At 38.3% G+C, this 25,519-nt stretch overlaps 3 protein-coding genes across 9 annotated transcripts in view; 2 read left to right on the top strand and 1 right to left on the bottom strand.

Moving 5' to 3' along the window:
• The window catches only part of setd2 (SET domain containing 2, histone lysine methyltransferase), a gene marked incomplete in the record, with an annotated part of 18,920 nt that extends 7,645 nt beyond the window's left edge, over positions 1 to 11,275 (bottom strand). Inside the window, 11 exon segments of the mRNA XM_024268215.2 lie at positions 150 to 284; positions 828 to 960; positions 1,114 to 1,211; positions 1,288 to 1,365; positions 1,455 to 1,578; positions 1,801 to 1,929; positions 2,067 to 2,198; positions 2,272 to 6,176; positions 6,315 to 6,336; positions 8,831 to 8,952; positions 10,827 to 11,275. Of these exon segments, the coding sequence (XP_024123983.1) occupies positions 150 to 284; positions 828 to 960; positions 1,114 to 1,211; positions 1,288 to 1,365; positions 1,455 to 1,578; positions 1,801 to 1,929; positions 2,067 to 2,198; positions 2,272 to 6,176; positions 6,315 to 6,336; positions 8,831 to 8,859 (4,785 nt within the window).
• A 1,312-nt stretch (positions 11,276 to 12,587) lies between these two features.
• On the top strand, positions 12,588 to 21,576 carry LOC112143582 (RNA-binding protein 12B). Of its 4 annotated transcripts, XM_024267652.1 has the most exons (7): positions 19,024 to 19,183; positions 19,687 to 19,769; positions 19,849 to 19,898; positions 19,983 to 20,040; positions 20,125 to 20,231; positions 20,344 to 20,402; positions 21,211 to 21,576. In XM_024267652.1, the coding sequence occupies exons 2-7, from the start codon at positions 19,688 to 19,690 to the stop codon at positions 21,215 to 21,217; spliced, it is 363 nt and encodes a 120-aa protein (XP_024123420.1). In that variant the 5' UTR covers positions 19,024 to 19,183; position 19,687; the 3' UTR covers positions 21,218 to 21,576. The 4 variants fall into 4 exon arrangements, with proteins under 4 accessions (XP_036071811.1, XP_024123418.1, XP_036071810.1 ...); XM_036215918.1 differs by lacking the exons at positions 19,983 to 20,040; positions 20,125 to 20,231; positions 20,344 to 20,402; positions 21,211 to 21,576 and adding an exon at positions 12,588 to 12,731 and having other exon boundaries at positions 16,207 to 19,183; XM_024267650.2 differs by lacking the exons at positions 19,983 to 20,040; positions 20,125 to 20,231; positions 20,344 to 20,402; positions 21,211 to 21,576 and adding an exon at positions 12,600 to 12,752 and having other exon boundaries at positions 16,207 to 19,183.
• Positions 21,577 to 22,235: 659 nt separating this feature from the next.
• Positions 22,236 to 25,513, top strand: upp1 (uridine phosphorylase 1). 4 transcript variants are annotated; one of them, XM_024266906.2, is made up of 9 exons: positions 22,261 to 22,370; positions 22,654 to 22,698; positions 22,996 to 23,099; positions 23,242 to 23,353; positions 23,546 to 23,704; positions 23,797 to 23,911; positions 23,995 to 24,204; positions 24,596 to 24,742; positions 24,823 to 25,513. In XM_024266906.2, exons 4-9 carry the CDS (start codon positions 23,336 to 23,338, stop codon positions 24,972 to 24,974), a joined length of 801 nt encoding a protein of 266 aa, XP_024122674.1. In that variant the 5' UTR covers positions 22,261 to 22,370; positions 22,654 to 22,698; positions 22,996 to 23,099; positions 23,242 to 23,335; the 3' UTR covers positions 24,975 to 25,513. The 4 variants fall into 4 exon arrangements, with proteins under 4 accessions (XP_024122672.1, XP_024122673.1, XP_024122674.1 ...); XM_024266904.2 differs by lacking the exon at positions 22,996 to 23,099 and having other exon boundaries at positions 22,236 to 22,370; XM_024266905.2 differs by lacking the exon at positions 22,996 to 23,099 and having other exon boundaries at positions 22,257 to 22,370; positions 22,658 to 22,698.
• The last annotated feature ends 6 nt before the right edge of the window (positions 25,514 to 25,519 follow it).

Below are 25,519 nucleotides of genomic sequence, written 5' to 3'. Positions count from 1 at the left end.
ACCATGAAAATCCACAGCAGAGACAAGCCATGATGATCCAGGAACTGTTTCAGGCATGATGGGTTTTGAGTATTCTAGAAAAGAAATCATCAAAATATATATCAAATGAAAAAATTACAGCTTCAAAGTCCAAACTCCTCTTATCAAACCTGTATGAGCTTGAGACAAATGAGTTTCTGCTCCATCGTTTCCACTCGAACCATCAGTCTGCAGAGAGAAACCACCTGCTTCTCATCACACAGGCCTTCTCCGTTCTCCAGTAAGGCCTCCAGCTCTTCATCCACCTGTCAAGGAGGATTAAAAGGTAAAGATTTCCTTGTATTCATGAAGTGCAGTGACTGACAGCCTCTGAGGGCAACAGTTATACAAGATGAGTCATAAATCTAATGCTGTGATGACTGAAATGTATTCATTTCATTCTATGCAGGAACTGTATATATAGCACGATTACATAAGTTTTCATACATTATTAATAATAAAGTGATATTGTTTGTTTTGTTGCCCCAAACCAACATTTTGCTTAAAAAAACAATGAAAAAGCTGAAAAAACAATTATTACATCTGGTAATTTTGAACTCTTTTCATGATTCAGTGAACGTTATACTTCAGTGAAGAATATTATTTGAAATGAACAAAGTGTAGGAACATGCCCAGCTGAAATCAAGTTTTTATCAGTGCTTTTTTTAATCTAATGTGTTATGAAGCCACAAAACTTCTCCCTGTGGTGACATCAATTTCTCCTCTTCCAAACAAACAACTGCTCTTCAATGAAACGCTCTTTCAAGTCGATGTCACAGCAACACTAAGATATCACTAAAGCAACTGACCGTGGTGAGGGCGCTCTTTCGATTGCGGTCTTTCTTCATCTTCCCCCCAGCTGCTCGAACACTGACTCTGTTCTCCCCGCCGAGGAAGCCTCTGCAGCTGGGCGCTCCGCAGAAGCATTTCTGCGCTTCTTTCCTGTGAAAATCACATAAAACAACCCATTCATCAAAAATGTCCGACTAAAAACGATGCATTTGCTGAATGGTAAACCGTCGACGAACAATGCAAAAAGCGAGCGGAAAAGATCTATTCAGTTGCAGTTTTGATGGCAATGTGGAGAGTCCATACCCATATCTCTGAAACTGGTAGTCAAACGTCAGCTCAGTTCCTGCAGCGACCGTTTTTGTGGTGAAGAACCCAACCCGAAGCTGGCCATTAACAGTCCACTGAAAAATCAAAAAAATGTCCCAGCATCAAGCAGCTTTCTAAACAATAACACAAAGCACAATTTTGCCTTTGTACCTTTTGGGTCTCACAGTTGGGCTCACAGCTGTGGTTCATAAACCGAGAGCAGTTCCCCTTCAACGTTGCATCAATGATCTGAGGGGATAAAACACAAAGCGTTTTTACCAGCTGCAAATGAATTCAACAGAAAAAGGTATCTTATATAGCATTAGACCATCACTCACCTCATTGTTTTTTAAAGACATAAAGTAGTAGTGGATGTTTTTATTGCGAGCATATTCTTTCACTCTTGTTTTAAACTCTTTGTGGTCCAGCACCTCGCCGCAATATTCGAGGACAAAAGTGTTCCTAGAATGCATTAAACCTGAATGTTATGTCATCAACCAAAACATAAACAACTAAAAATCAATTATAAAAAAACAGAGTTTGGATTAGTGTTTGAGAAAATCTTTTCACTTACTAAAACAAGGTATTCTTATTAAGAACTTCTCTGATTCACAATACAGAGAGTACACGTCTTTAGACTATTCACTCATTCTGAATAAACAATGACAAACTGGAAAGACGTACGGAGGCATGTCTTTAGCTGCGCGCAGTCCCCAGCCCTTGTCATCTGTAAGGATGACCTCAAAGTCTGCGTGCTGCTTCTTTTGGAACCGGCGGTTAGAGCAGTATGCTCCATTCAAGCACCGTGATGAGCTTTAGAGAAAATTCACAACCAAAGGGGATGTTAAGACATGAAAATATCATTTTTCACAAAGCAATTGAAAAATGACTATTTAATACTTTAATATCTAAAATTTTCCACAAGATTTTCTGAAACATAAACATAGTACCATTCAATCATCAGCAGCCTGTTCAAACAGTCTTCTCCACATGCCATCACTCCTTTGCTGCGCTCCTCTCGGGACAGAAGTGGACACTCGCACTGCATCCTCTTGATGTCTCTATGAGATTTGCTCTTCTTTCTGAAATGACATAAAAATGTAAAAATGTACTTGCACTTCACAAAAGATTTTGTTGATCTGGCTCATAACTTACCGCTCAGTCAAGTACAGGTTCTCTTCAATCAGGTCAAAGTAGGGGGGCATCTTTTTAGATCTGGCAAAGTCTTTCCATTTTTGGGCATCTTGAAAGTCTCGCAAACTGAGTGGTGGCCGATGCGTCTCAGTTTTTACAACAGTCTCCTTGGAGACTTCCCCGTCCCTCAGACGCTCCCTTTTGCTCGAGGGTCCCACTTCCGCCTCGTTGTCCGAGTCCGACTCCACTTCAGGACGCCTCTTCTTTGGAGGGCCTCTGCCCCTGTGAGGCCTGAAGGTGTCATCTCTGGAAAGGTCGGGCGCCACAGAGCCTCTGCTGTTGCTGCTTATTTCATGGGCTTGCACAAAGCTTGATGAACCTGGAGTGTTTAGTGAAGCTGCCTGACTCGATGACAGTTTATCCTCACTGTAGTCATCATGGTCATTAGTGAGAGAGTCAGGATGGATTTCATTGGAAGTTTCCTGATAATGCTCATGGAGGTAGGGTTTCTTGATGGCCTGCATGCTTGGGGGCTGTTGTGTGCAGGAAGCAACAGCATGTCTGGGTTCTGGACCAATGGATGCTGCTCCTGTCAGCTTAGTGTTTGTTAACAAAGACCCATGGCTGCTATCGGGCTGCTGACATGTACTAGTTGGCTGTTCTGACTGGGAATAGTCCCAACCAAGAGGGAAGGCGTGCTTGTCATTAATACTGTCAGCAGTAGAACGATCTTCACGCTGGTAGTAGGAAAACATCTGTTGTTCTTGGCTAGTTATGTGACGTTGTTTGAGCTCTTGTCCAAACTTTTTGAAAATATCTGAAGTTTGGATAGAATTTGAGGCTTGTCCGTGGGAACTGTCATTCCCAGCCATAAAAGGCTGGGTGCTCATGAAACTGGCCCCCTCTGAGTGACTGGTGCTATCGATTGTATTGCTCTGGGACTGACACGACACACTGCTGATGAGAGAATCACTCGAACCGCTCTGTCCTGAGGGTTGTGTTTGTTTGGAGTAAATTTGATTTGGGACTTCGTAGAGATTCCCACAGGCTGGTAGACATGAAGTGGACAGGGTTGACAGATTTTCAGCATGGCATGGAGACATCTCTCTATGCTTTGCATCTTTTGTCAGAGAAGAGTTCTTTGGCACCACTACAACAGAGTGCAACTGTTTTATAGCCTTCTCACAATCAGAGTCATACTCAGAGTTGTCGCTGTCACTTCCTTCGCTCTGTTTTCCTAAAGCATCCTGCCTGGCTGGCGCTCGTTTACTCATCTTGGTTTTCTCTGTGCTTTCCTTGGGATCGTTTTCTTGGCTTTCGCCGTTCCAGCTTTGTGTGTTCAAACCCGAGATGATTGGTTGCTTGTCCAGGATGTGCAAGGGTTCGTTTGAGTTTGTTGGTGTTTGAGGAGCAGTGAGCTTTACGTCACAGTGATAACTGGTGGTGGTGCTTGCTTGTGAAGGCTCACTTTGGTCTTTGTATTTATAGATCATGGTGTCTGAACCGACTTGCTGTTCAGAAATCTCCCCTTGGTTGGTCAGTGTGAATTGTGTAGCAAGCGCTTGTTGAATTTCAGAATCTTGACAAACATGGTTAGAAAATCTGGAACTTTGGACAACAGGATTACTCTCTTCATAACCTGCTCTTTGTGAGTTATCATTTTCAAAAATGTCCTGCCCAACAATATCCCACCTAGACTTTCTGGAGGAACAACTAACCTTTTTCGCAGCATCAACGTTTGGCTGTGCCTGCACCTGCTGACTTTCATTTGTAAGACATGGTGGATCAGATTCAAGTGTCTCTCTTTTAGCTGCTTGGTTCTCCAGTGCCAACACTTCATTTGGTTCATTAATCTCCAATTTAGTGCTTTGCTTAACATCCTGTGTGGCAGGTTCATGAGGAGAGGACTTTGAATAGAGATCTAAAACATTTTCTTCTTGTTTGCACACGATACTCTCCTCACTCTTGCACAAGTCAAGTCCAGCTGCATCATTATTTGGATGTGATTGGTCGTTAGAGGAGAAGCTGTCCTTCACAGTGTACAAATCATCTAAAGAGACACCTTCAGGATTCAGGCTTTCACATGCAGTTATAGCTATTTCAAGTTCAGATTGTTCTTCTTGATCGCACCTTGAAAGCGATTCTTGAAGTACTGTGTCAGTAGATTCAGCTATTTCGTTAGTATTCTCATTACTGTGCGTGTTACTTTCAGGTTGAAGATCGGATCTCACCTTTTCACTTTGAGGACAAGTTTCTGAGATGGTTGTTGATGACAGCGCATTTGTGCCATTTGGTTGGCGGTCATATTCAGAGGATTTCACAGGAGATTTAGAGGGGGCCATATCTTTTGACTCTGACCTTTTGCGTTCTTTTTCAGATTCTTTACATTTCTCTGAAGTGGCATTACTTTTCTCAGTGGGGTGTAGTTTTCCTTCAGAGTCACTGGAGCTGCTTTTATGGTGTTTTTCATGTGTCTTCGATTGTGTATGAGATGCATTATCATTAGTCTCTGACTTATAATGACTGCTGGATTTTCGGTATGACAAATCTGAAACTGGAGAGTACTTGCGTTGAGAATCAGAGTCTGATCTCTTTGAAGTCCTTTCAGACTTTGATGATTGTGATCTTTTGTCAAATTCGGAGGACTGAGAAGAATCCACAGATTTAGAGGATTTGTCAGACTTGGAAGAGGATGAGGATTTGGACTCTTTGTGGGAGTTTAAGTGGTGGGATGACCTAGTCGAGTCTGTTGTTCTTGTTCTCCTATGGTCCTCGTCAGAGTGAGAACTCTCTCGTGTTCTGTCTTGACGAGAACGAGAAAGTCTTCTCTCTCTGCGGGGAGAACTCCTGTGCGATCGCCGATCAGATTCGTGATAGTACGACCTTTCAGAGCGAGATCCTCTGTCACTTCTGTATCTCTCTGATCTGGAGTAAGATGAACTTGTCCGAGGCCCTCTCGATCGAGATCGGGATCTAGACCTGGACCTTCTTCGATCTTTCTCTGATCGTGATGAGCGTGAGGATGTGTTTCTCGAGTCGCGGTCCGACCTAGAGTAACTAGAAGACCTTTCATGATTCTCTGATCGCTTAGAGGAACTTTTTTCTCTTTCCCCGACATGTGAACTTGAGGAAGACTTTTTAACTTTGTCTCTGCTGTCTGAGTTAGTTTTGCTTTTTGAATCTGCCGATTGACGCCTGGAAGACACATGAGCTGACTCTCCATCAGTTTCTGAGGCATGGGGAGCACTATCCAATTGTGACCTGGTTACCCTTTTGTAAACATTTTCCCGATCAGTACTGCTGGAACTGTCACCGTCTTTTCCTTGAGAAGCCGCTGGCTTCTTGGAGATGGGGCTTTCTTTTGTCTCCAAAAGTTCTGTCAGCACATTTTCCGAGAGACTATCAGCATTCTGAGGCTGCGGCACTGGAAAGTCGGCTACACCTTTGCTTGACGACTTCGGCAGTTCTGACGTGTGCAGCTCTTCTGATGTAACAGACGCTGGTTTCTCTACAGATGCAGACACATTCAGAATTTGTTTCTTGAAGTGCATCTTTGCCAAGTTTGTTTTTAGTCTGGTGGAGCCAGAGACTGATGTGGGAGAAGTTATCTCTGCTACAGATGTTGGCACCAAAATCGTCTGCTTTTGCTCAGCTTTGCCATCTGTACTTTTCCCTGCTTTTTCTGAGCTCGACTGCGACAAGGCACCTTGAGGTTCGGTGACAGGCGTATCATTACTGGCAGGGATGAAGAGCGGACTTTGCAAAGGCTTCTTTGTCTGTGCGAAGCTGAAGGACACTTTCTGACGACCCTGGTCTTCTAAATTTACCCTCATCTTGGTCCCTTTTGGCAAGAAGTGGTTGGACAGAATGACTCTGGGAGACAAACTCTTAATTAAAGCTGACTTGGACAGGCCTTCCACTTTAACCTATAAAACATAAAAAAACAAATGTAAAAAAATTGACAATGATTTTTTTTTTTTTAGAAATGTTAAAAAAAATGTAAAAATGGTAAAAAGAAAAAAGAGAAAGATTTTACACTCACTAGCTTTATCAAGTTAACTCACCGAAGCACCACTCCCTTCCTCTCTGTGGTCATAAGAGAACAAAGAAAACAAAGACAGTAAAGTTGAAAACCAGTTTAAAAGACCAGATACTTGACAAATTTATAAAGCATCTAGTTAATTAGGAAAGTTGGGAAACAACACAGAAGATCTCAATGAAAAATCCAATTCTGATCATTACTTAAATGCTTTTTTACATATATTTTGAATGCTCATTATTCATAGAAGTCCTCACATTTAAACTATCCACAAAATAATCTGACATTTATGGAAATGTATGTAAACAAAAGTTAGTGCAATCAAGAAACCGGAAATATTTTTTCCTTCACTTCAATACAACTGAAAAAATGGGGAAAAAAGAAAGAATGACAAAAGAATAACACTTTTATGTTTGAAGGATTTTCTTCCAAAAATGCAACTATAAGAAAGTTTCACTTCTGCCTAGTTAATAGCAGGGCATTGAACAGTTGACCTGGAATAAAAACAAGAAACACCAATTTCTTCTTAAAATCTATTTAATGGAAAGTCTTAATAAACTGATGTCAAAGAAACTTAGACAAATGATCTATTTACCTTCAACACAAAGCAACAACTTGTTGACGGGTGTTTATGGTTGTTTCTAAATTCTCAATCCAAAAAAAAAAAAAAAAATCCCACCTTCACCATTTATCTTGTGTTTAGGATTATTTTACCAAGCCTTAAATATGAGAAGTGGCGACTAAAAACTTTTAAATAAATATTGTGCATCTTGCACTGTACAAGCATTTTCGATGATGATTGGCTAAAGTCGAGCATAATAGAAGTATTTCCTTCAGTCACAAAAAAAAAAAACTTGCTTTATCAAACAGCATTTTTTTGTATTTAATGGCACATGCATCAATCAAATAATTTGGTGGAATTCTTTTTAAGTGATTAATTTAAAATAGAAAAAGAAAGTTCAAACATTTCACTATATGTTTTTTGCTTCGACAATCATGTATTACAATCTTCTAACTCACCAAATTGTAAGACACAAACCCTAAAATGTTTCAACATTGTGGACTTTGGAAAAGAGAATATCAAGTGTTTGGGATGTACTTTTGCACAAAAAAGAAAGGAAAGGCAACTTTCTAAAAAATTTTAAAAAATAAGATATTTTTATCTGTTGTTTGAGAAGAGTAAGTTTTTCTACATAAATCCTCATTTTTTTTAAAGACCACAAAAATCTTTATATGGAGAGAATCTTCCTTTACTACTTAATTTAAAGTGAATTTATCATTCTTCGCCTTTCTAAACAACACTTTACAGGTAAAATAGTAAAATATAGAAATCAAATTATTATTGCACTGGATTCATTTGGCCAATAGCAACATCTTCCGGGAGTTATATAGACGACTGCAATATTTTATATTTAATGAAACTACATTGTAGTGCTGGGCGATATGGAAAACATTTATATCACGATATAAAATATTTTATATCACGATAACGATATATATATCACGATATACAACAATAAAATATATTTTCAGCTTTTTATTAATTCAAATGGAGCGTTTCTGCAACAGTTTGATTGAATGGCGATTTTAAAGGAGAAATACTCGGAAATGCAAAAGCGAAATTATTTCTTTTTACATTTTTTCTCTTTCATAAGAAAAATGCCACACATACATGCCAAAAACTAAAAAAAAAAAAAACATGATTTTCATCAGAGGGGGACTTTAAAAGTTGTGCTGCGTCAGAAAGTATGCCTAAAAGCAACTCCTCCCTGCCTTGTTTTCTATGTATCATTACAAGAGGGCAGGATCAACTGCTCTTCCTTGTTCCACAAAAAGCTGCAATGACAGAGAGTGAACAGGAAAAAGAAACCGCCCTGGGCGTAATATGATAAACACTGTTATCGCATCGGTTTAAAGAGGAGTCTCATCTCTTTAGAGGAAGAAGAAAAACGGTTTTCAATATTTTGCTTACTAAAGGCGTTTTGTAAAAAGGAAAAAATTCAAAAAGGTGTGTAGTCTGTAAAGTAAAAAAAAATACGTCTTACAGTGAAACATTTACTTTAAATTATTTAACTAATTTGGAAAAAAAAAGTAAAATCATTTTAAAGCAATTATGTAATGAAAAATGTTTAGACTTGGAAAGCTTTTAGACTTCAAGATGCATTTAAGGCAAAAACACTTTAGCTAAATAAACTTTAGTTAAAGCATCATAGTTAATAATCACACCATTAAGTAGGGATGCAACAATTCACTTTCTCCACAATTCCGTTCAAACCTCAATTTTTGGGTCATAGTTTTGTTTCGGTTTAGCGTATGATTTGAGTATTACAAAACAACAAACGAAAAATTCAGAAAAATGATTTTTTTTTTATTTACTAATAAGCAAGTACCGGTAACAATGAATAAAAACCTTTAAGCTGGCTCATACTAAGCCTGGTGTAACGTAATGCAACAATTTATTTTCCCCAGAATGGTGTAACATACAATTCGGCTTTAAACTGAGAATCGTGGCAGCCCTACAGTTAAGGTGCTTTCTAATACCTGAGCTCTGACTTGGCCACACTGTCCATTGAGAAACTCGTCAAGGAATAGGAAGCCTGAAGAGTCTCCTGGCCAAGAATAATCCAAATCAGAGAAATGAGCTCCCCCAAGTTACGTCACACCTGACAAAAAAGAAAAACAGTCAACTTATGTGCAACTTAACATATAAAATGGTAACGATACATTTATATATAAGTTTTCATTACGAAAGAATGCTAGTGATGCTCTGCCACAACCAATCGTTTACCCATAGCAATAGAGTTAAATTATTGTCGTCCAAAATGTTCAATTTGAGTCATTCTTTTGTCTTCAAGAGAATAGTTGTACTTTGATTTTTTTAAAGAACTTGTTCACCAACAATACATCCTATATTCATTTTCAAAACCCTATTAATTCCTTTTGAGGTCATGGGGTTGCTGGAGCCTATCCCAGACACTGTTGGGTGAAAGCTAGGTACAGCCTACTTTGCTGGTCCATTGCAGCGCTCTACAGAGACATTCAACCACACACATTTAAGGGACAATTTATAGTCATGATTGACCTATGATGCATATTTTTGGACCGTGGGAGGAAGCTGGAGTGCCTGGAGAAAACCCACTCATGCACGAGGAGAACATGCACACAGAAAGGACCCAGCTGGGATTTGAATCAGGGCCTTCTCGCTGTGAGGCAAAAATGCTAACCCATACACAATTATGCAGCCAGATTTGTAACACTTACAAAATACTTATTAAACATAAACAGCAATATTTTCATTAATCTAACTCCAAAAATATTGGCACATTCAGCTTTTCATTCTAAAACCAAATTTGTGTGGTTACACAAAAAATATTCAGCTACCTAATGACTTAGACTGAAAAATACTCGACTTCATTTGAAAAGAATAGTGATTTCTAACATTTAAAAACTAACATAAAGCTTTACTTTGGTTACACTTTAACAAAAGGGTCAAAGGGAATATAGAAACCTTATGAGTGATAGAAAAGTTAACAGTGTAACATAGACTGGCTCAGTTTTATTGTAGTATGGGTTGCTGTAATTAAGAAGAAAGCGAAAAAAAGTTGCATTTTCTTACATTATTTATACTCAAACGCACGCGGGGGTTAGATGAAGTAATGACGAACAAAAAACACGAATCGCCTAATCAGAAATATCAAGATCGAGCTTATGATTTGAAGGCAACGTGATTGTTTGGACAAAGAAAAATCCAGGACCAAAAAAAGAGAAAATGCTACAACAATAAACACTCCTGAGTGGAACTTACATTAATGGCCTGTGTGGGGGGAGGAACTGATGCGGTCAAAACATGGCCTTTTAAAGAATGATGTTCTCTGCGTGGAAACGAACTCAAGAACGTCATTTAAAGCCAGTATTTAAATGGTTTATTTGATATATTAGCACTACCTACCAAGTCCGTGCATACTGTGTGTGGAGTATAACGATAAACTATACGAATTTATGTCTCTTGGAATGCATAAAAATAAAGTTCAGAAGCAGGACTTATTCAAAGTATTAGCACAGAGAGGTCTCAGGAGGCGTACCTTTAAACAAGGGTTTACTGGCATATAACTCAAAACACACACTTTTAAAATAATTAAAATGACTAGTATGGTGTTTAAAGTGTTTTTCGGCGGCAGTGTGTGTTTAAGAAATCGTTTGTTTTGACGGAAGAACAGGTTCCTACATTCACGAGCTAGCGCTAAGCTAGTTATCGCACTACGTTAGCAATTTAGGCTAACGCCGTCGATTTATTTGTGCGAACTAAGTGTTACGTCAGAGTAAACAATAGTATTCTCCAATGACACAACTCTGAACTGTGAAAATGCACGAAAAAGTTAAGTAATTGTAGCCTAAACTATATATTTTTCAGATAAGAGACCTCTATATTGAGGTCTGCACAGCCGGCTTTGCTAGCATGCTAACTGCTGATGTTTTGTTGTGCAGTTATCATCCCAAACCCCCTCGATTAACCATCATCGGTTTCTCGTGTACTCACTCTGTGAACTTTTTTAGGTCACAAGGTCCCCCCATTCTCCAGATATGCTTCAATCGGGCCCGTGAAAAAACATCAAGCACCAGCGTATGTCGACGTCAAATCCATACGGATCTGTCGGAAATGATCGTCGGCTCAGAAGCTCCAGTGCGGCTGCTGCGCCCCAGCTTCCAGCGTGGGTCAGTGTGGGTACTAGCATGTGCTCACATAGTTAGCAAGAGTTCAAGAAAAAGTGGATGGAAAAAAAGCATTATTTGTCATAAAAACCAAATAACGGAAGTCCTGCTTTTGCCAACCATTCGGCAAACACGCTTATTCGTAGGGATTATTTTAGAACTTGTCACTGAATTGCCTTTTGTTGAGAACACGGATCCCTCACTGCGCCACGAGCTGTAGCTGCTGTGATCGGAACGTCACATGATGTGGGATCACAGCTGGCGCGAACCCCAACAGCACTGCGGACCGATGACATGCATCAACTGGGACAGAACCCAAACTTACACAGCATTTATTTTATCTGAGATCACTGAAGCAAAAATATATACAGCTGTAGATGGGTATCCACAGTTTATAAACGGTGCAAAAATCATTAGTATATAATATCCTTACTCCATACACTTTATTTTAGATTTAGAATTGTACAAAACCCCAATTTTCTGCATTGCTGTATACATGTCATGGGTTTGATCACCTTATTATATGTTTACTTTGCTTCAACAGTCATTGATTTACCTTCAGTTATTTTCAGAATATTTTACATATTTTTGATTTGTATTTGTATTTCCTGTTGCTATTTATAAGCCTCAATGCAGCCTGTTAACTTGAGACTTTTTTATTGATCCCATGCTATTCCGTTCAAGCTTATTTATACTAAAAAATAAAGTATTGCTTTTTTTATGGCTCTCATAACTGTTGCTTTGGAGTTTGTACGCAAATGACATTTGGAAACCACTTAATCTGTATTTTTTATTTATGTATTATTAGTTTTGTTACTTTATAGAAAAATCTCAAGTATAGGCCTATAACAGTTAACTGAGTTCAGTGACTCTCAAGATTAAAGTTCAGTTTAAAATCTGTCAGTATATCATGTCGTTAGCATGAAAATTAAATAAAAATTTATATTATTTTAGAGCTGCATGATGTTGCAGAGGTTAGTGCTCTTGCCTCACAGCAAGAAGGTCATCGGTTGAAGTCCTGGCTGGGGGACTTGAAACAAACACCAATGGGGGACCTTTCTGTGTGGAGCTTGCATGTTCTGTCCATGCGTGGCTTTTAACCAGGGAATCCAGCTTCCTCCTACTGTCCGAAAACATGCTTCATAAGTTGTGTTTTAGGGCAGAAAAATATTGGTAGGCCTTAAAGTGTTTATCTCTGTTAATGTATAAGTTAAAGTTATTTATTAAAAGAATACACGAATGGGCCTATTTTTTTTCTTTACATTAGAGCTTTGTAACAACAAAATAACAGTTGAATTAATTAAATAATTAGATTATATTGAATCTGTGAATATGTAAAAGCTAAACTAAAAACTTAATTGTCAAATAGAAAGAAAAAAGAAAACTTAATCTAAATGTTAAGTCTCTAACTGCTTTTGTTTAAATAATGAATAAATAAACAAGGATTAATATTTATAGAAAATAGCCTGTTTATACACTCATTTTAAACATAAAACAAACAAATAACGATATAAATTCGATGACCCCTTTTAAGGTCAAGAGCATTTACATTCCGGGACACTAGGTGGCAGCAGCGCATTTTTCTGACGTTTGTTGAAAAACACGGAAGTGGAGAGGAGACTCGTTTCATGCAAGACATCGACCACAAGGCCGCTGTTTATTATATCGGAACACTTCAAGAGTTATCGGCTTTCCTCTTGATTTTGATCGGGAGTCTTTTCTTGTTGTTTGCGTAAGTGTGGTTGTTAGTTAGGTGTGTATGCTTAAGGTATTATTATTTAAAGAGAGTGGCGGGTTTGGTCTTTGTCATGTCAGATAAGCTAACACGGAAGCTACAACACGCGCGTTTTCGGCTACATTATATTACAAGCATTTCCCCCCAGTGTAGTTCACGTTTCCAGCAATAGTAGATAACTAGTGCGTGGCGTTTAAAACGCATTGCTGTTGTTGCTGTATATAGGTTTCGTGGTGTGAGAACAGATACGCGGATAACGGTGAAGTGGTTGTTTCCTTTGATTCACCTTGTCTTTGCTATTCACAGATACACGGAGCACTTAATGAAAAACCACTCGGGAATATTGCTATAAAACTCACGGTTCAGTGGTTATTATAATCCATAGCGATTGATTTGCATATCAGACAGTCAATCTTAAAGTAAAAACAGGTTTGGCTGGTGTTACAGGAAGAGTGTGGAACTAAAGTACAGTAGTTACCGTATTTTTTATGGCATGTGGAGAACAAGGTTGTTATGATCGTATTGGTTTAAGGAACACACACAAAAAAGGAATCCCATTTGATGTTGGTGTGAAGTCCTGGAAAACACAGTGAATTCATTGTTTTTTCCCCCCTCTTTTTTCAAAAACATCACTTATCCTGGCGATTATAGGGAATGGAACACTCTGGAAACCCTCTGGAGAATCTAAACCACTTCAAGAATACATAGGAGAAACCCTTCCATTTTTATTTCCCAGTCATTTTAGAACTAAACATGGGATTTGGATTAGACCTGATATTTGGAAGGACCCATTGCAAACTTTTCAGCGTGGAGCAAGAAGTCCTCAACTTGCATAAAAGAAAACTGTTAACATGGAAAGGAGATTTTTTTGTTGTTTGTTTTAACTTTCGTTTTGTTTGTTTGAGTTTTAGATTTCGTTTTCGGTCTGTTTATGTCAGAAGTGTAGTGGACATTGTTTTATTCCTTGTGAATTCACTTAAATTAGCTTGTTGTGTTTGGAATTGTCTCATAGTTTTAAGATCATTTTCAGAGAAATGGCAGAATTTAAAAGGAAAGGAAGAGCATTATTATTATTCATATGTTCCATATAGGTTTGAATATTAACAAACTCGCATGCTGCAAAAGTTTGATATTTGTCAGTGCTTCAATATCCACCCTATTCTACTGTTTTGGGTATGCTGTTAAAGAACATGGGATGAGATTACACCGAAAAGGATATTTCTAAATGAATTGTGATGTCATATTTTTTAGAAAAAAATCTTATTGGAACTTAAAAACTGGATGGAATGTTGCGTTTAAAAGTTCTGAATTTGAGTTGCTTTCTTTAGAGAATGCTTTTTTAGTGCAAATGTATAGTGTTTCAACAAAAGGAACTTGCAACCCAACATTAGCTAAAATTAGTGGAATTTGTGTTGAGTTTATAGTTCTATTCATATATATATGGGCTTTAATTCAAATCCCCTTATTTTGAATCTATGTTGTAAATGGAATGTTTAATGAAGGCTCTGTTGTTTCTTAGTTTGAAAAGAGCACTTGTATAGTAGTTGTAGGGCTGGGCGATAAAACGATAATTATCGTTATTGCGATATTACTTTTTTTCGATAGTGAAATGAGTCTCCTGCGATAAACTTTCGTTTTAAATGAACACGGGAGAAACCCCCGGAAGAGTCGCACTTCTTCTTCTTACGGAGCGGCTGATTCTAGGAGCCCAGACTGAGAAGGGGGGCACGGAGGCCCCGAATGATGACAAAAGGACACAACAGAAAACATTATTTCAGTAAACCAATAACCAATATATAATCGCAAATACTTTTATTTTTAATGTCAAGGTAACGATGTTTATATATTTTGTTTTGGAAACGTCGTCACCGGACCCCTAATCTACATTGAAAATGGTTCGGTCCGACTGGATTATTCTTCTGCAGCTGTTTGTTACCGACAGATCCACAGTGTGTGAGGGAGAGAAGACACGCTTTAAAATCAAGAGTTTAAACACCCGATTTAGAGGAGAACCTCCGTGAAAAAGGAAAAAGGAGACAGTCTGTCTATTTCCGCGCGTCACGTGTCACGCGGGGCTGAAAGAGGAGAGAAGGAGAGACTGCGCATGCTCCTAACAGCCTGTGCTGTGGCTGTGGAGTTGAGATGAGTTTGAGGGTTTTGTTAAAATATTAACCAAAGCTTTTGTATAGAGCTTCGAATTAGAATAATTTGTTGTTTTATTGTGTATCAAAAATGAATTTGTTAGTTACATTTGTGCCGTTTAGGCTCATTTCTTAATGAGGTGATCTAATAATAGTAAAATAAACTTGTTTTTAACGACTCCTGACATGACACTAAATGAAGAGATCTTATGTGTTTGATCAATCCTCCAACATGTACACATGTCAGATGACTGAGTGAAATGATGATTAAATCTATTATCAGAACTGTTTAGTTTAAGTTTACATTTTATTATCTTCTGCTGCACAGCAGTACCTATAGTTTATGTTCAGAAGAAATTAGAAAATAATATAAAAATAACTGCAATATATTTGCTGCTTTAGAACAATGTTTTTAAGACTTAATTTTAATTTGAAAGGAACGTGTATGTGCTGCAGTCAGATTAAAATAAATCAGAAATTCTGTACAGCCTATTGAAAACATACCACTGTTATGGTTTAACTATTGTGTACATTATGTATATGTACAATATTTATTAGAAATATTTAAATGTTCCTTACAGTTAGTTTCAATACTACAGTTAATACAAAAAATAATGAAAGTTTAATTTGAACTAACTAACATTTAATTGGGGGGGGGTTAAGGTGTAAATATCTGAAGTCCTAATGCTCTTTGCAATAAAGATTACTTTGATTATTTGATTTATATCGTTTTTAATATCGTTATCGCACAAAATGAAAAAAACTATATCGCAATATGAAAATTCCCATATCGCCCAGCCCTAAGTAGTTGTGGTTGCTGTGCTTTGTGGGTCTCACCTTGAGGTTTCTGAGTTGCTGCTTTGGCCCCCATAAAACCAGTGTCTGGCTGTAAAATAGTGTTTGTGTGGGTGGAAACATTGTAAAAAGTCGACTGGCTTTGTTTTTCAAGATATGTTTGAGGACTGGACTGAAGATGGATCAAAACTGTCTCCTTTTGCTTACGCAGGATTTCAGATGGACAAAGTTTCTTACCTTTGCGTTGATGCAGCATAAGCAGTAGATTGCATGCTGTATTTTCAGGTTTTCTTAGGTTTAAAGAGGCATTTAAAGAGGCATTTTTAGCTGTTGCAGTTCAACCCTGACTTTCTCATTTTGCTGTCTTTTGTGTTTCTACAGGTGCTCCCTGTAGTCTTGATTACATTTAAATTGGTATCCATATTTTCCCATTACTTCTCAGGTTTAATGGCAGTGTATTGGAATGTTTGGGAATTGATGCAGAGGTCACGCTGCTCTGTGGGAAATAATGTTGTTCTGTACCCTCTTGTCTACAGGTCCGGGTTGTTTGTGCCTCAGCATGGCAGTCGTCATCCGTTTACAGGGACTGAGAGTCACCGCAGGTTCCGAGGATATTCGAAAGTTCTTCACTGGCCTCAAAATTCCAGATGGAGGGGTCCATATAATTGGTGGGGAGCAAGAGGAAGCGTTCATAATTTTCGCTTCAGATGAAGATGCAAGAAGAGCCATGACACGCTCAGGGGGTGTCATTAGGGGCTCACCTGTGACCCTGCTGCTGAGTAGTAAAACGGAGATGCAGAATGTGCTTGAAAGAACAACACAAATCGTTGAGCTGGATCAGAAGAGGCAAAATGAGGCAAATGAACCATATGCAGGGAGATCTGCTGATCCTAAAGTGGACCGGAGGTCAAGTGGTCGCACAGAATTTAGTCCTCCCATTGACCGTAAAAGGGACATGGACACAGAAAGATATTTTGTGGTGTTTCTAAATGGACTGCCGTTCTCTGTGACCGAAAATGAAATCTGCGAGTTTTTCAAGGGTTTAGAGACAGATGAGATTGTGTTGCTGAAGAACCACAGAGGGCAAAACAACGGAAAAGCCTTTGTCCGGTTCGTATCAGTGGAAGACGCACTGGAAGGCTTGAAAAGGAATAGGGAATACATCGGGACGAGGTATGTGGAGGTCTGCACAACAACGGTCAACGAGTGGTATCGTGCGACTGGTAGAATGCCGATGGGTGTCAACATGGACGATAATTTTGAAAGAGGGAGAATGCCTGATCACAGTCAAAGAACCCCACAGCATGCACGCTCACGATCCCCCATGATGCAACGGCATGCGCTCGCTTCGGAAGAAGAGTACTGCGTTCTGTTGGACAACCTGTCCTACGGTATGGAAAAAGACGATATAAAGCAAATGTTTCGCAACGCAAAGCTCGACAATGACCAGATCTTGTACTTAACTGATGGTGAGGGGAAAAGGACAAGATCTGCGTTTGTGCTGTTCAAGAGTTTCCACGACTACAGCGACGCCATAAGCAATGAGAAAAAACTGCTTTACAACCGATGGGTGAACGTCCAACCCATCTCCAGAGAGAACATGTTGTCTCTTCTGCAGTCACAGAATACGGCTGTAAGACCTCCTGAAAACAACCAGAGCTATCAAGAGAGACCTCCATCACACCCCAGGGATTCCTATGAGTCTGAAAAAGCCTGCGTGTTTGTGAGAAACCTTCCATTTGATGTCAGAAAAGTTGAAATAATGGACTTCTTTCATGGGTTTAACGTCTCAGAGAGCAGAGTGTCGGTGCTTCATGGCCCTAAAGGTGCTGGTGTTGGACAGGCTGTGGTCCTTTTTGAGTCTGAGGCAGCGGCCATGGAAGCGCTCTGTCTTAACGGGCAAAGGTTTCTTGGGTCTGAAGTCATCCTGAAGTGCATTTCACGTTTTCAAATGAAGCAGCTGACAACTGAGCCACAAATGCGACAAGAACCGCCATCAAGGGAGGAGTGGTACCCAGGCAGGCGCAGCAGGAGCAGCGAACCATCTTTTCGCCCAGATAACGCTTTGTACTCTGACTTTAGGAATCCCAGGGATGGTATTTTGCCTCAAGGGAATGCGCAGAGCCACATGCACAGAGGCAGTGATTACGAACCACCTGCTGTGAAACCTCGGCCGTCACGAGACTGGGGTAATGGAGCCCATGGTAGTTTTGGCTCCCCTGTGCAGCACTTTGATGGTCCCACGTGTGTGCAGTTGGTCAACTTGCCCTTCCAGATCAAGAGTGAAGAAATCTATGACTTCTGTTATGGATACCGTATCATACCTGGATCTGTCTCACTTCAGTATGACCAGGGTGGAAAACCTAAAGGCTCTGCCACGTTGGTGTTTGAGTCTCGCCAGGAGGCCTTAACTGCTCTTCGGGAATTAAATGGACGACCAATTGGACCGAGAAAGATTGAGCTCATACTTCTGTAGGACAATATTGTCTTCTAAAAGAGCATGCCCGTGGCTCTTCTTGTTTGACTAATACTTAAAAAAAAAAGCACATTTTTTAGTCTGTTCATTTGTGGTGGGAAGTAAATTTATTTTGCCTTTTTGTTTTCTTTTTTTTTTTTTTTTTACAATAATGTGAAAAGTTGATTTTATTTTTAGTTCATGCTATGTAATGTTTGAGTAAATGTTTCCCAATTTTGTAATCGCCTCGCTTCCCATCCATTTACGAATTTCTGTGCATCTTTGGACTTTTTTGTGGAAGGTGTTCCTTAAAAATGAGTTGTTTTTTTAAATAAAAATCTTCACACTGACTCTTAATTTACCAGTTATGCTATTAAGGGGATATCTGAGGGGTCAGAAATACAAATAAAATGGACATTGAAAATAGAAGTTTGAGGTGTGTTTAAAAAAGATGTGGTAAAAAGCCAAAAAAGAAATGTTTTTAAAGAAATATAAAAACAAGTTTGATTACAAAAAAGATTAATTTCTTTAAATGTACATCATTGATGAACTATATGGAATCACCATGTTCTCAATTAAGCTACCAGGTTTAAGCAGAGATGGTACACCATTAATTCTTAATAATTAAATAGAAACTAGAAGATTTACAATAGTTCTTTCTTGAGGAAATGAGGTAAACTATTGTATGACAAAATTTAAAGTACAAGTATGCCTTTCATGTTTTGTGGTATTTAATCTTAAAAATAAAATCTGTTTACCAGTTCCTCAGATCTCATTAAATAAGTTGCACTTGATGTATTTCCTCAACCAGGTGTGTTTAGGGAGACGCGGTGGGCTTGAGATCAACTGATAAAGCACAGTGTTGATAAAAACAATTTTATCCATAAAAATCACATGAAGTCTGCATGGTAATGACAAAATAAACGTAATATGCAACTTCGCTTTTAAAAAAAATGCGGAGGCGCTTTTATTGTGAAAGCTTCAATTCGGACAGGAAGTTGTGAACTGCATGTCGCCTCTGAGCTGATTCAACCACGCGGAGAGAGTTTGATGTGAAGGTAAATACGGCCATGTTTTCGTATTTTAATGAACATTTTCTGTTATTTTTTTTTTTAGGGTAACCATAAAGTTAAGGCTTAATTAAATATATTAGAAATTTTAACTTAAACCGTTTATTGAAACGGCTTTGCTTGTAACGACAATGTAGTCATATTCGGTTTAAATTCCTCATATAAATCCAGAAAAAGTGTGAAATATTAATCTAATTGTAAAACTGATGGATGGCCTACTTTTTCATGACGTGTAATTTTACTAAAAAAAAAGCTCACATTTTGTGTATATATCTGCGCAAAAGAAAATCCAACAACTAGTTATCAGTTGTGTTTTGTTAAGGGTTAGCAAAATTATATCTAATATAAATTAGCGAGTTTTATGGACGAGATTGATTTAAAAACACTTAATCTATCTGATAAATAGTGTTTATTCGTACTAACACCTGCTCATCATGAAAGTGGTACATCCCGATGAACTAGTCAAAATTTTCAAACTTTATTGACATCAGAATGGAGGTATCAAGGAGAAGGATGATTCATAAACACTTGCAGCCGACGAGACCCCTGCGTCGCTGCTCTTACGGTGATTGTGGTAAGTCCCACAAGTACAGCTGATCCAATTAAGATATTTTCATTATGGCATGCATAATAAAAGCTATCACTCAATTTAGACCTGCAAATAACAGCAGCTGCATGTGACCAGGGACAGTTTATTCAAGAGGTAAGATTCTTTATAGTGTCTTATTTACTTGTATTTAAAACAGTCCTTCCCTTACCTTTTTTTAATTATTTATTTTTACTTTAGACAAAAGTTGATGTAGAGCAACTTTACAGCAATGTCAGTCTCCATGAGCAGAAAAAAGGTAGGACTCCAAATATGCAAACTATCTTTTACCGTAGAATTTTTATTTTTACTCAATACATTTGTGTTTTGTGTATATTTATAGGTAGAATTTCCTACTCAAGGGAGTTTTTAATGGGTCTGGCCAGCTGCCCCGAGGCAAAGATTAAACCACCATTCTTGCCAGAGAATCCCATAGTACTTTCTCAAGCAGTAAGTTTGTAATTTCTTTTACTTTTATTTATTTTAATATTTTTAAGTATTGGGGGCTGAAGCATTGAACTATTGTTTTGGATTAACAATGCTTTTTTTATTACTTTGACAGAGAGATCCAGGGCAACTCAGGCTTGGTGAGGTGCAAGGCAGTGGTGATCAAGTGTACATGTGAGGATGACCTCACGTACATCAAGTATGACTGAGTTTGACTTCTAAATTTAGCAATTTACAAAAGTTTCTAGAGGGAATATAGATCTCTCTTTTATTAGTATTTAATACAATTTACTTCTGCGATAATATAGTGTAGCTCACAAACTTGCAAGAATTACAAAAACAAAGACACTGATCTAATTTACTTTAAATGTTTTCTAAAAAAAAACTTTTTGGCAAAACATGCTAAAAATATATATATTTGCTGTATTTCTAAAATTAAGTTTAAAAATCTAGAATGATAAACGGGCAGAGAATATGGATTTGAACCATTATGCCTGTTCAGTATGAGTTTTATAGTAATGCATATTGCTGTACACTATTAGTGATAACTTTTCACAGTTTGTTGTTTCCCCAACTTGTTGATAGTAATAGAAAAAATACTCTTGGTTTAGTCTCACTTGGTTAAAGTGTTGCAAACAGAAACACACCAACATGCTTGTTAGCTCATAACGCAACCACAACATCCAGTTGCTGTTAGTTTAGTAGAAAGCCACACATGTTTAAAAAGAGACTGACAACAGCAACCTGACTGAGAGAAAACGAAAAAGTGCTTGTCACTGTGGATGTCATTGTTTGCAAAGTCATTGTCTCTCCCATCCCCTCTGCCCTGTGAAAGCTTTGAATGTTTGCTCTCACTAAGCATCCAAGTGGCCACAGATTTCCGGGTGAAGTTAGTTCAGGAACATTTTTTCTTATACTGTGTGTTGCAGTTGAGGAATGTTTTAAAAAATGTTCTAACCTCAATTTTTTTCTCTCTTTTCAGGTTGTGAGAACTCTCCAAAAGAAGCCTTTATAGGAAATATTGTCAGTTATGTTTGTATGTTGAGTGGTGTTTTTCTTTCTCTTTCTTTTTTAATTTAACATATTTAAGTTTGCATGCTGTTCAAGTATTTATTTTGTTAACTTTTATTTCCTTTGTCTTAAAAAAAACTTGTGTGTGTTGTTTAAAAGTTCCATTCTAAACAGCAAGTGCCTATATGTATATCTCAAGGAGATTATGGAGATGAAAATTATTTGATTTAAAATTGATATAGTGTTACAGATTCCTGAAAAAAAAGTTAAGTTTACTTCTTATAAGAAAGTGATTATTTGTTTGCACACAAATAAAAGAAAATATATAAAAAACCTTGTTTGAAAATGATGTTTTCTTGTGAGCTACAACTAATTATTGAACATAAATAGAGATGACTTGCACTGTGTTTTTATCCTCTGAGTTTTTTAGGCTAATTTGATACTTAGCTAATATTTCAGCAACATGAAGTTGATGGTTTCTTGTGAACTAGGACTAATTATTAACACAAATAAAGACTACATGTACTTTGTTTTTACCTCTACTGGGGTCTTTTAGGCTAATTTGGTATTTAGCTAATGTTTTAGCAACATGCTAGCTAGTGATATGAAATTGATGTGAACTTGGACTAAATATCTAACATCAATAAAGACTACATGCACTGTTTTCTTCCCCATTGCTGCACATAAACATGTATTTTATTCTGATAATGTTATATTTTTTTAAAATATTTTCTATTTCAGAACACATTTTTTACTGATAGAAATTAATGATTTTTAAAAAAAAAATAATCCCCATAAAGAGACTTCTACGGCCCATATTACCAGTATTTTTCTGTTCAGAAAGTTAATTATCAAAGGCATCTGTATACATGTGTTTTTATTTACATTTTCTATTAAAACTGGTTACAAAAATTTAAGCTATGTTTTTAAGACGGATGTCAGCCATAGACCGAAAAAATAGTGCGCGCACCTATCCATGCGCGACAGCGGGCCAATGAGCAGGGTGCTTCGGTCGTGACGTCACACTGGGCCGGCGTTTATTGTTACAACAGTTACAATCAGATGTTGAACGCGAAATTCCTCCATCCAAATTCAAGAGACGGGCAGAGAAGGGGATTATTATAAAAGCAGGTTTGAATTCATTGCTGTCGATGGAAGTTTGACTCAGAAGTTTAATAGCTTCATTTAACAGAATTATTAAACTGTTCGTCTCTGTCTGCACTCTGAGATAGACATATTGTATTGGCTGATTTATATCAAATGCAGTGTTGTAGGGATTAATACTTTGCTGTAAGAATTGAATTTTACTCGATGATGACTTGTGATCTCTTATCAGCCGCTGCTGTAACGGCAGGTGCCATTCTGCCGCTTCTGGCTTGACCTTCGTTAACATTCATTTTAACCCTTCCTCCAGGCAGATGGATCCACTGAAGAACCAGCAAAACTCTTCATTCAGCACGTAAGAAACACTCTCAAAACAGGAAGTTGGTCTTATCGGTTGTTGTAGCCTCATCTGTTCTTTCACAAGAGCCATAAGGAAATGTGGGAGTGAGCAGAGAGCAGGACATGACCTTTTCTTCAGCAAGTACATTCATTAACATGCTCTTGGAGAAATGATCATTTTACTGGACAGATACCAGGCTACTTTACATGAACTGGAATTATTGTTAATATTGTATTTTCCTTGTCAGAGCTGGTATCATGGCTCAAAACAGCTGCTTAGTTCTTGTATTTCTCACCATTTTTGTTGTACCAGCTATGTTACCTTGGAGAAACTGGTGGGAGAGCATGTAAACAGAGGGATAACAGGAAGTAGTGGCAGGCTTACTTTGCACAATCGGTCCTGCCCACAATTTAGAGGTGAACTTCTGATGATTTGCTGCCACTCTGCAGAAACTATATGTCACACATGTTTTTAAAGTTTGCCTAAATATGGCATCATCATAATAAAAAAAAGCAATGGGAACACTGAAAATATACATATTTATATATTTTGTTTCAGCCCTGTATGTGTGCACAATCCACATCTGGAGTCTTTGAAAGATGACATCCTCTACCACTTCAGCCTTGGAACTGAAACCCATGATCTCCCAGCAATGTTCGGGGATGTTAAGGTCATTATATTCAAAACACGACCTCATTATCACTAAACATTAGGTGTCTGGTCTTCATAGAATGTGGTATAACACAGTTATTACAATAAGGACGGAATGAGTGTGCACTGACAGCAAGACAATATATTTGGTAGTTTTTTCCCATTCTATGATTGCTGAAAGTTTGTTTTGACTTTGTAAGTCTTCTTTCAGTTCGTGTGTGTTGGAGGCAGCCCCTGGAGGATGAAAGCCTTCACGGAGTATATTGCTGCTGAGCTTGCAATGGAAGATCCCAAATCAGAGTATCCAAACATCTGCGCGGGAACTGATCGCTATGCCATGTACAAAGTGGGACCTGTCCTCTCTGTCAGCGTATGTATGAATAGAATTATGACATTTGTTGATATGGGACTGTCTTTTCTCTCCACAGCTCTTTAAAGTTATATATATTATTTCTTTTGCAGCATGGAATGGGAATCCCGTCGATTGCTATAATGCTGCATGAGCTGATAAAGCTTCTCTATCACGCTCACTGCAAAGATGTTACAATTTTTCGAATTGGAACATCAGGAGGGATTGGTAGGGAACCTGTTTGATTTATTTACAATATCTCCAAAGCAGCTATGATTTCCCATCACTCTACTGGGTATTTTTGTTTTAAGGGCTCGAACCTGGCACGGTTGTTGTTACCAGACAGTCTGTGGATGCCACCTTCGAGCCGAAGTTTGAGCAGGTGATACTGGGAAAAACGGTGCTGCGCAACACGGATCTGGACCAAAGCCTGGCTGAGGAGCTGTTGCAGTGCAGCAAAGAGCTGGGCCAGTTTGAGACGGTGATTGGAAACACCATGTGCACACTGGACTTCTATGAAGGTGCGCATTCAGGGTTACTAAAGGGCCAACGCATTCTCACTCCCAACTCGTCATATATGGACGTATGGGCGTACCCAACTTGTCGATTTTTGATGTGCTGGCTGTTCCCAATAAATCCAGGGTCCCGAACCTCCGGGCTGCGAACTGTTACCGGTCTGATGGTCGTTTGGTACCGTGCCACAGACAGGGAAAAAATGCATACACTAATCAGGGGTCCTCGACCTTTAGGAGACGGATTTGTACCCTACTGAGGGCATGGTTCCCACCTTTTATTTCCTAACCCGTTGGGAACAAGTTGGGAGTGAGAATGTGTAGAATGGGCTGGAAGATGTTTCAAGACTTCCTTCATTTGAAAACTTATTTTGTGTCTCCTTTACCCACTCAAACTCAGGGCAGGCCCGTTTGGATGGTGCCTTCTGCTCCTACTCTGAAAAGGACAAGCGAGACTACCTCATCAAAGCCAAGGAGGCAGGAGTCTGCAACATTGAAATGGAATCATCAGTTTTCTCTGCAATGTGCAAGCTAAGTGGTCTTCGAGGTAAGAAATAAAAAAAAACATTAATTTGAAGATAATCTAAATCTGACTTTCACAACTCCATCTTTTCTTTCTGGATGAAGCGGCTGTTGTTTGCGTAACCTTATTGGATCGCCTGAAGGGGGACCAGGTGATCAGTTCCCATGAAGTTCTCAACGATTTTCAAAAACGCCCTCAAATACTGGTAGGATGCTTCATAAAGAAACAGCTGATGACCAAAGCACAACCAAGCTGAGTGCAATAGGACAGTAATATGGTCCTAACCTCTCAACAGGTGAACATGAAAGACTTCTGTAGGTTGTTTTAGTATATTTTGTCCAATTTTAAAACGGAATCTAGAATTTTTGCATCAATGCTTATTTATTGATTTTGTTTCGAGGACAAGCATGCACTTTGTTCATTGTTTTCTTTAATTTTTAAAGCAATATATATGCGACAGAGGAGTTGTGTCTATTGAATGTCTGAAGAACGGCTTTCTTGTGTGTTTTAATGACTATAACCCGATGCTTAAACTTGAACTTTTCATTCTCTTAAACAAAAGCTGTACTTGCACTGGTGAAATAATCCACATTTTAGCTCTGCTGGAAGAATGTCTGTTGAAGATTCATTCTTTTTATTGTTGGTAATGTTGGTTAATGTTTAAACCAAGAGTATATGGAGAACTTCAAAGTTAGGTCTAGTTTTGTTAAGATGATGTTGTTTCCATCTCTTTGTTAAGTATAATTTTTTTTATATTTAAAATTGTAATGCTTAGTGGTGTTAAAACTTATAGCATTCAAG

Source organism: Oryzias melastigma, linkage group LG16 (assembly GCF_002922805.2).
Source record: "Oryzias melastigma strain HK-1 linkage group LG16, ASM292280v2, whole genome shotgun sequence".
NCBI lineage: Eukaryota > Metazoa > Chordata > Actinopteri > Beloniformes > Adrianichthyidae > Oryzias > Oryzias melastigma.
This window is presented reverse-complemented; position numbering and strand designations above follow the sequence as displayed.

What these genes read in the sequence shown, in the direction of transcription:
- LOC112143582 (XM_036215917.1), top strand. Translation starts at nt 16,179, where the DNA reads ATGTTGTTCTGTACCCTCTTGTCTACAGGTCCGGGTTGTTTGTGCCTC.
- upp1 (XM_024266904.2), top strand. Translation starts at nt 22,658, where the DNA reads ATGGATCCACTGAAGAACCAGCAAAACTCTTCATTCAGCAC. An exon ending in CACACTGGACTTCTATGAAG is followed by an intron (nt 24,205 to 24,595) that starts GTGCGCATTCAG and finishes ACTCAAACTCAG; the next exon opens with GGCAGGCCCGTTTGGATGGT. An exon ending in CAAGCTAAGTGGTCTTCGAG is followed by an intron (nt 24,743 to 24,822) that starts GTAAGAAATAAA and finishes TTCTGGATGAAG; the next exon opens with CGGCTGTTGTTTGCGTAACC.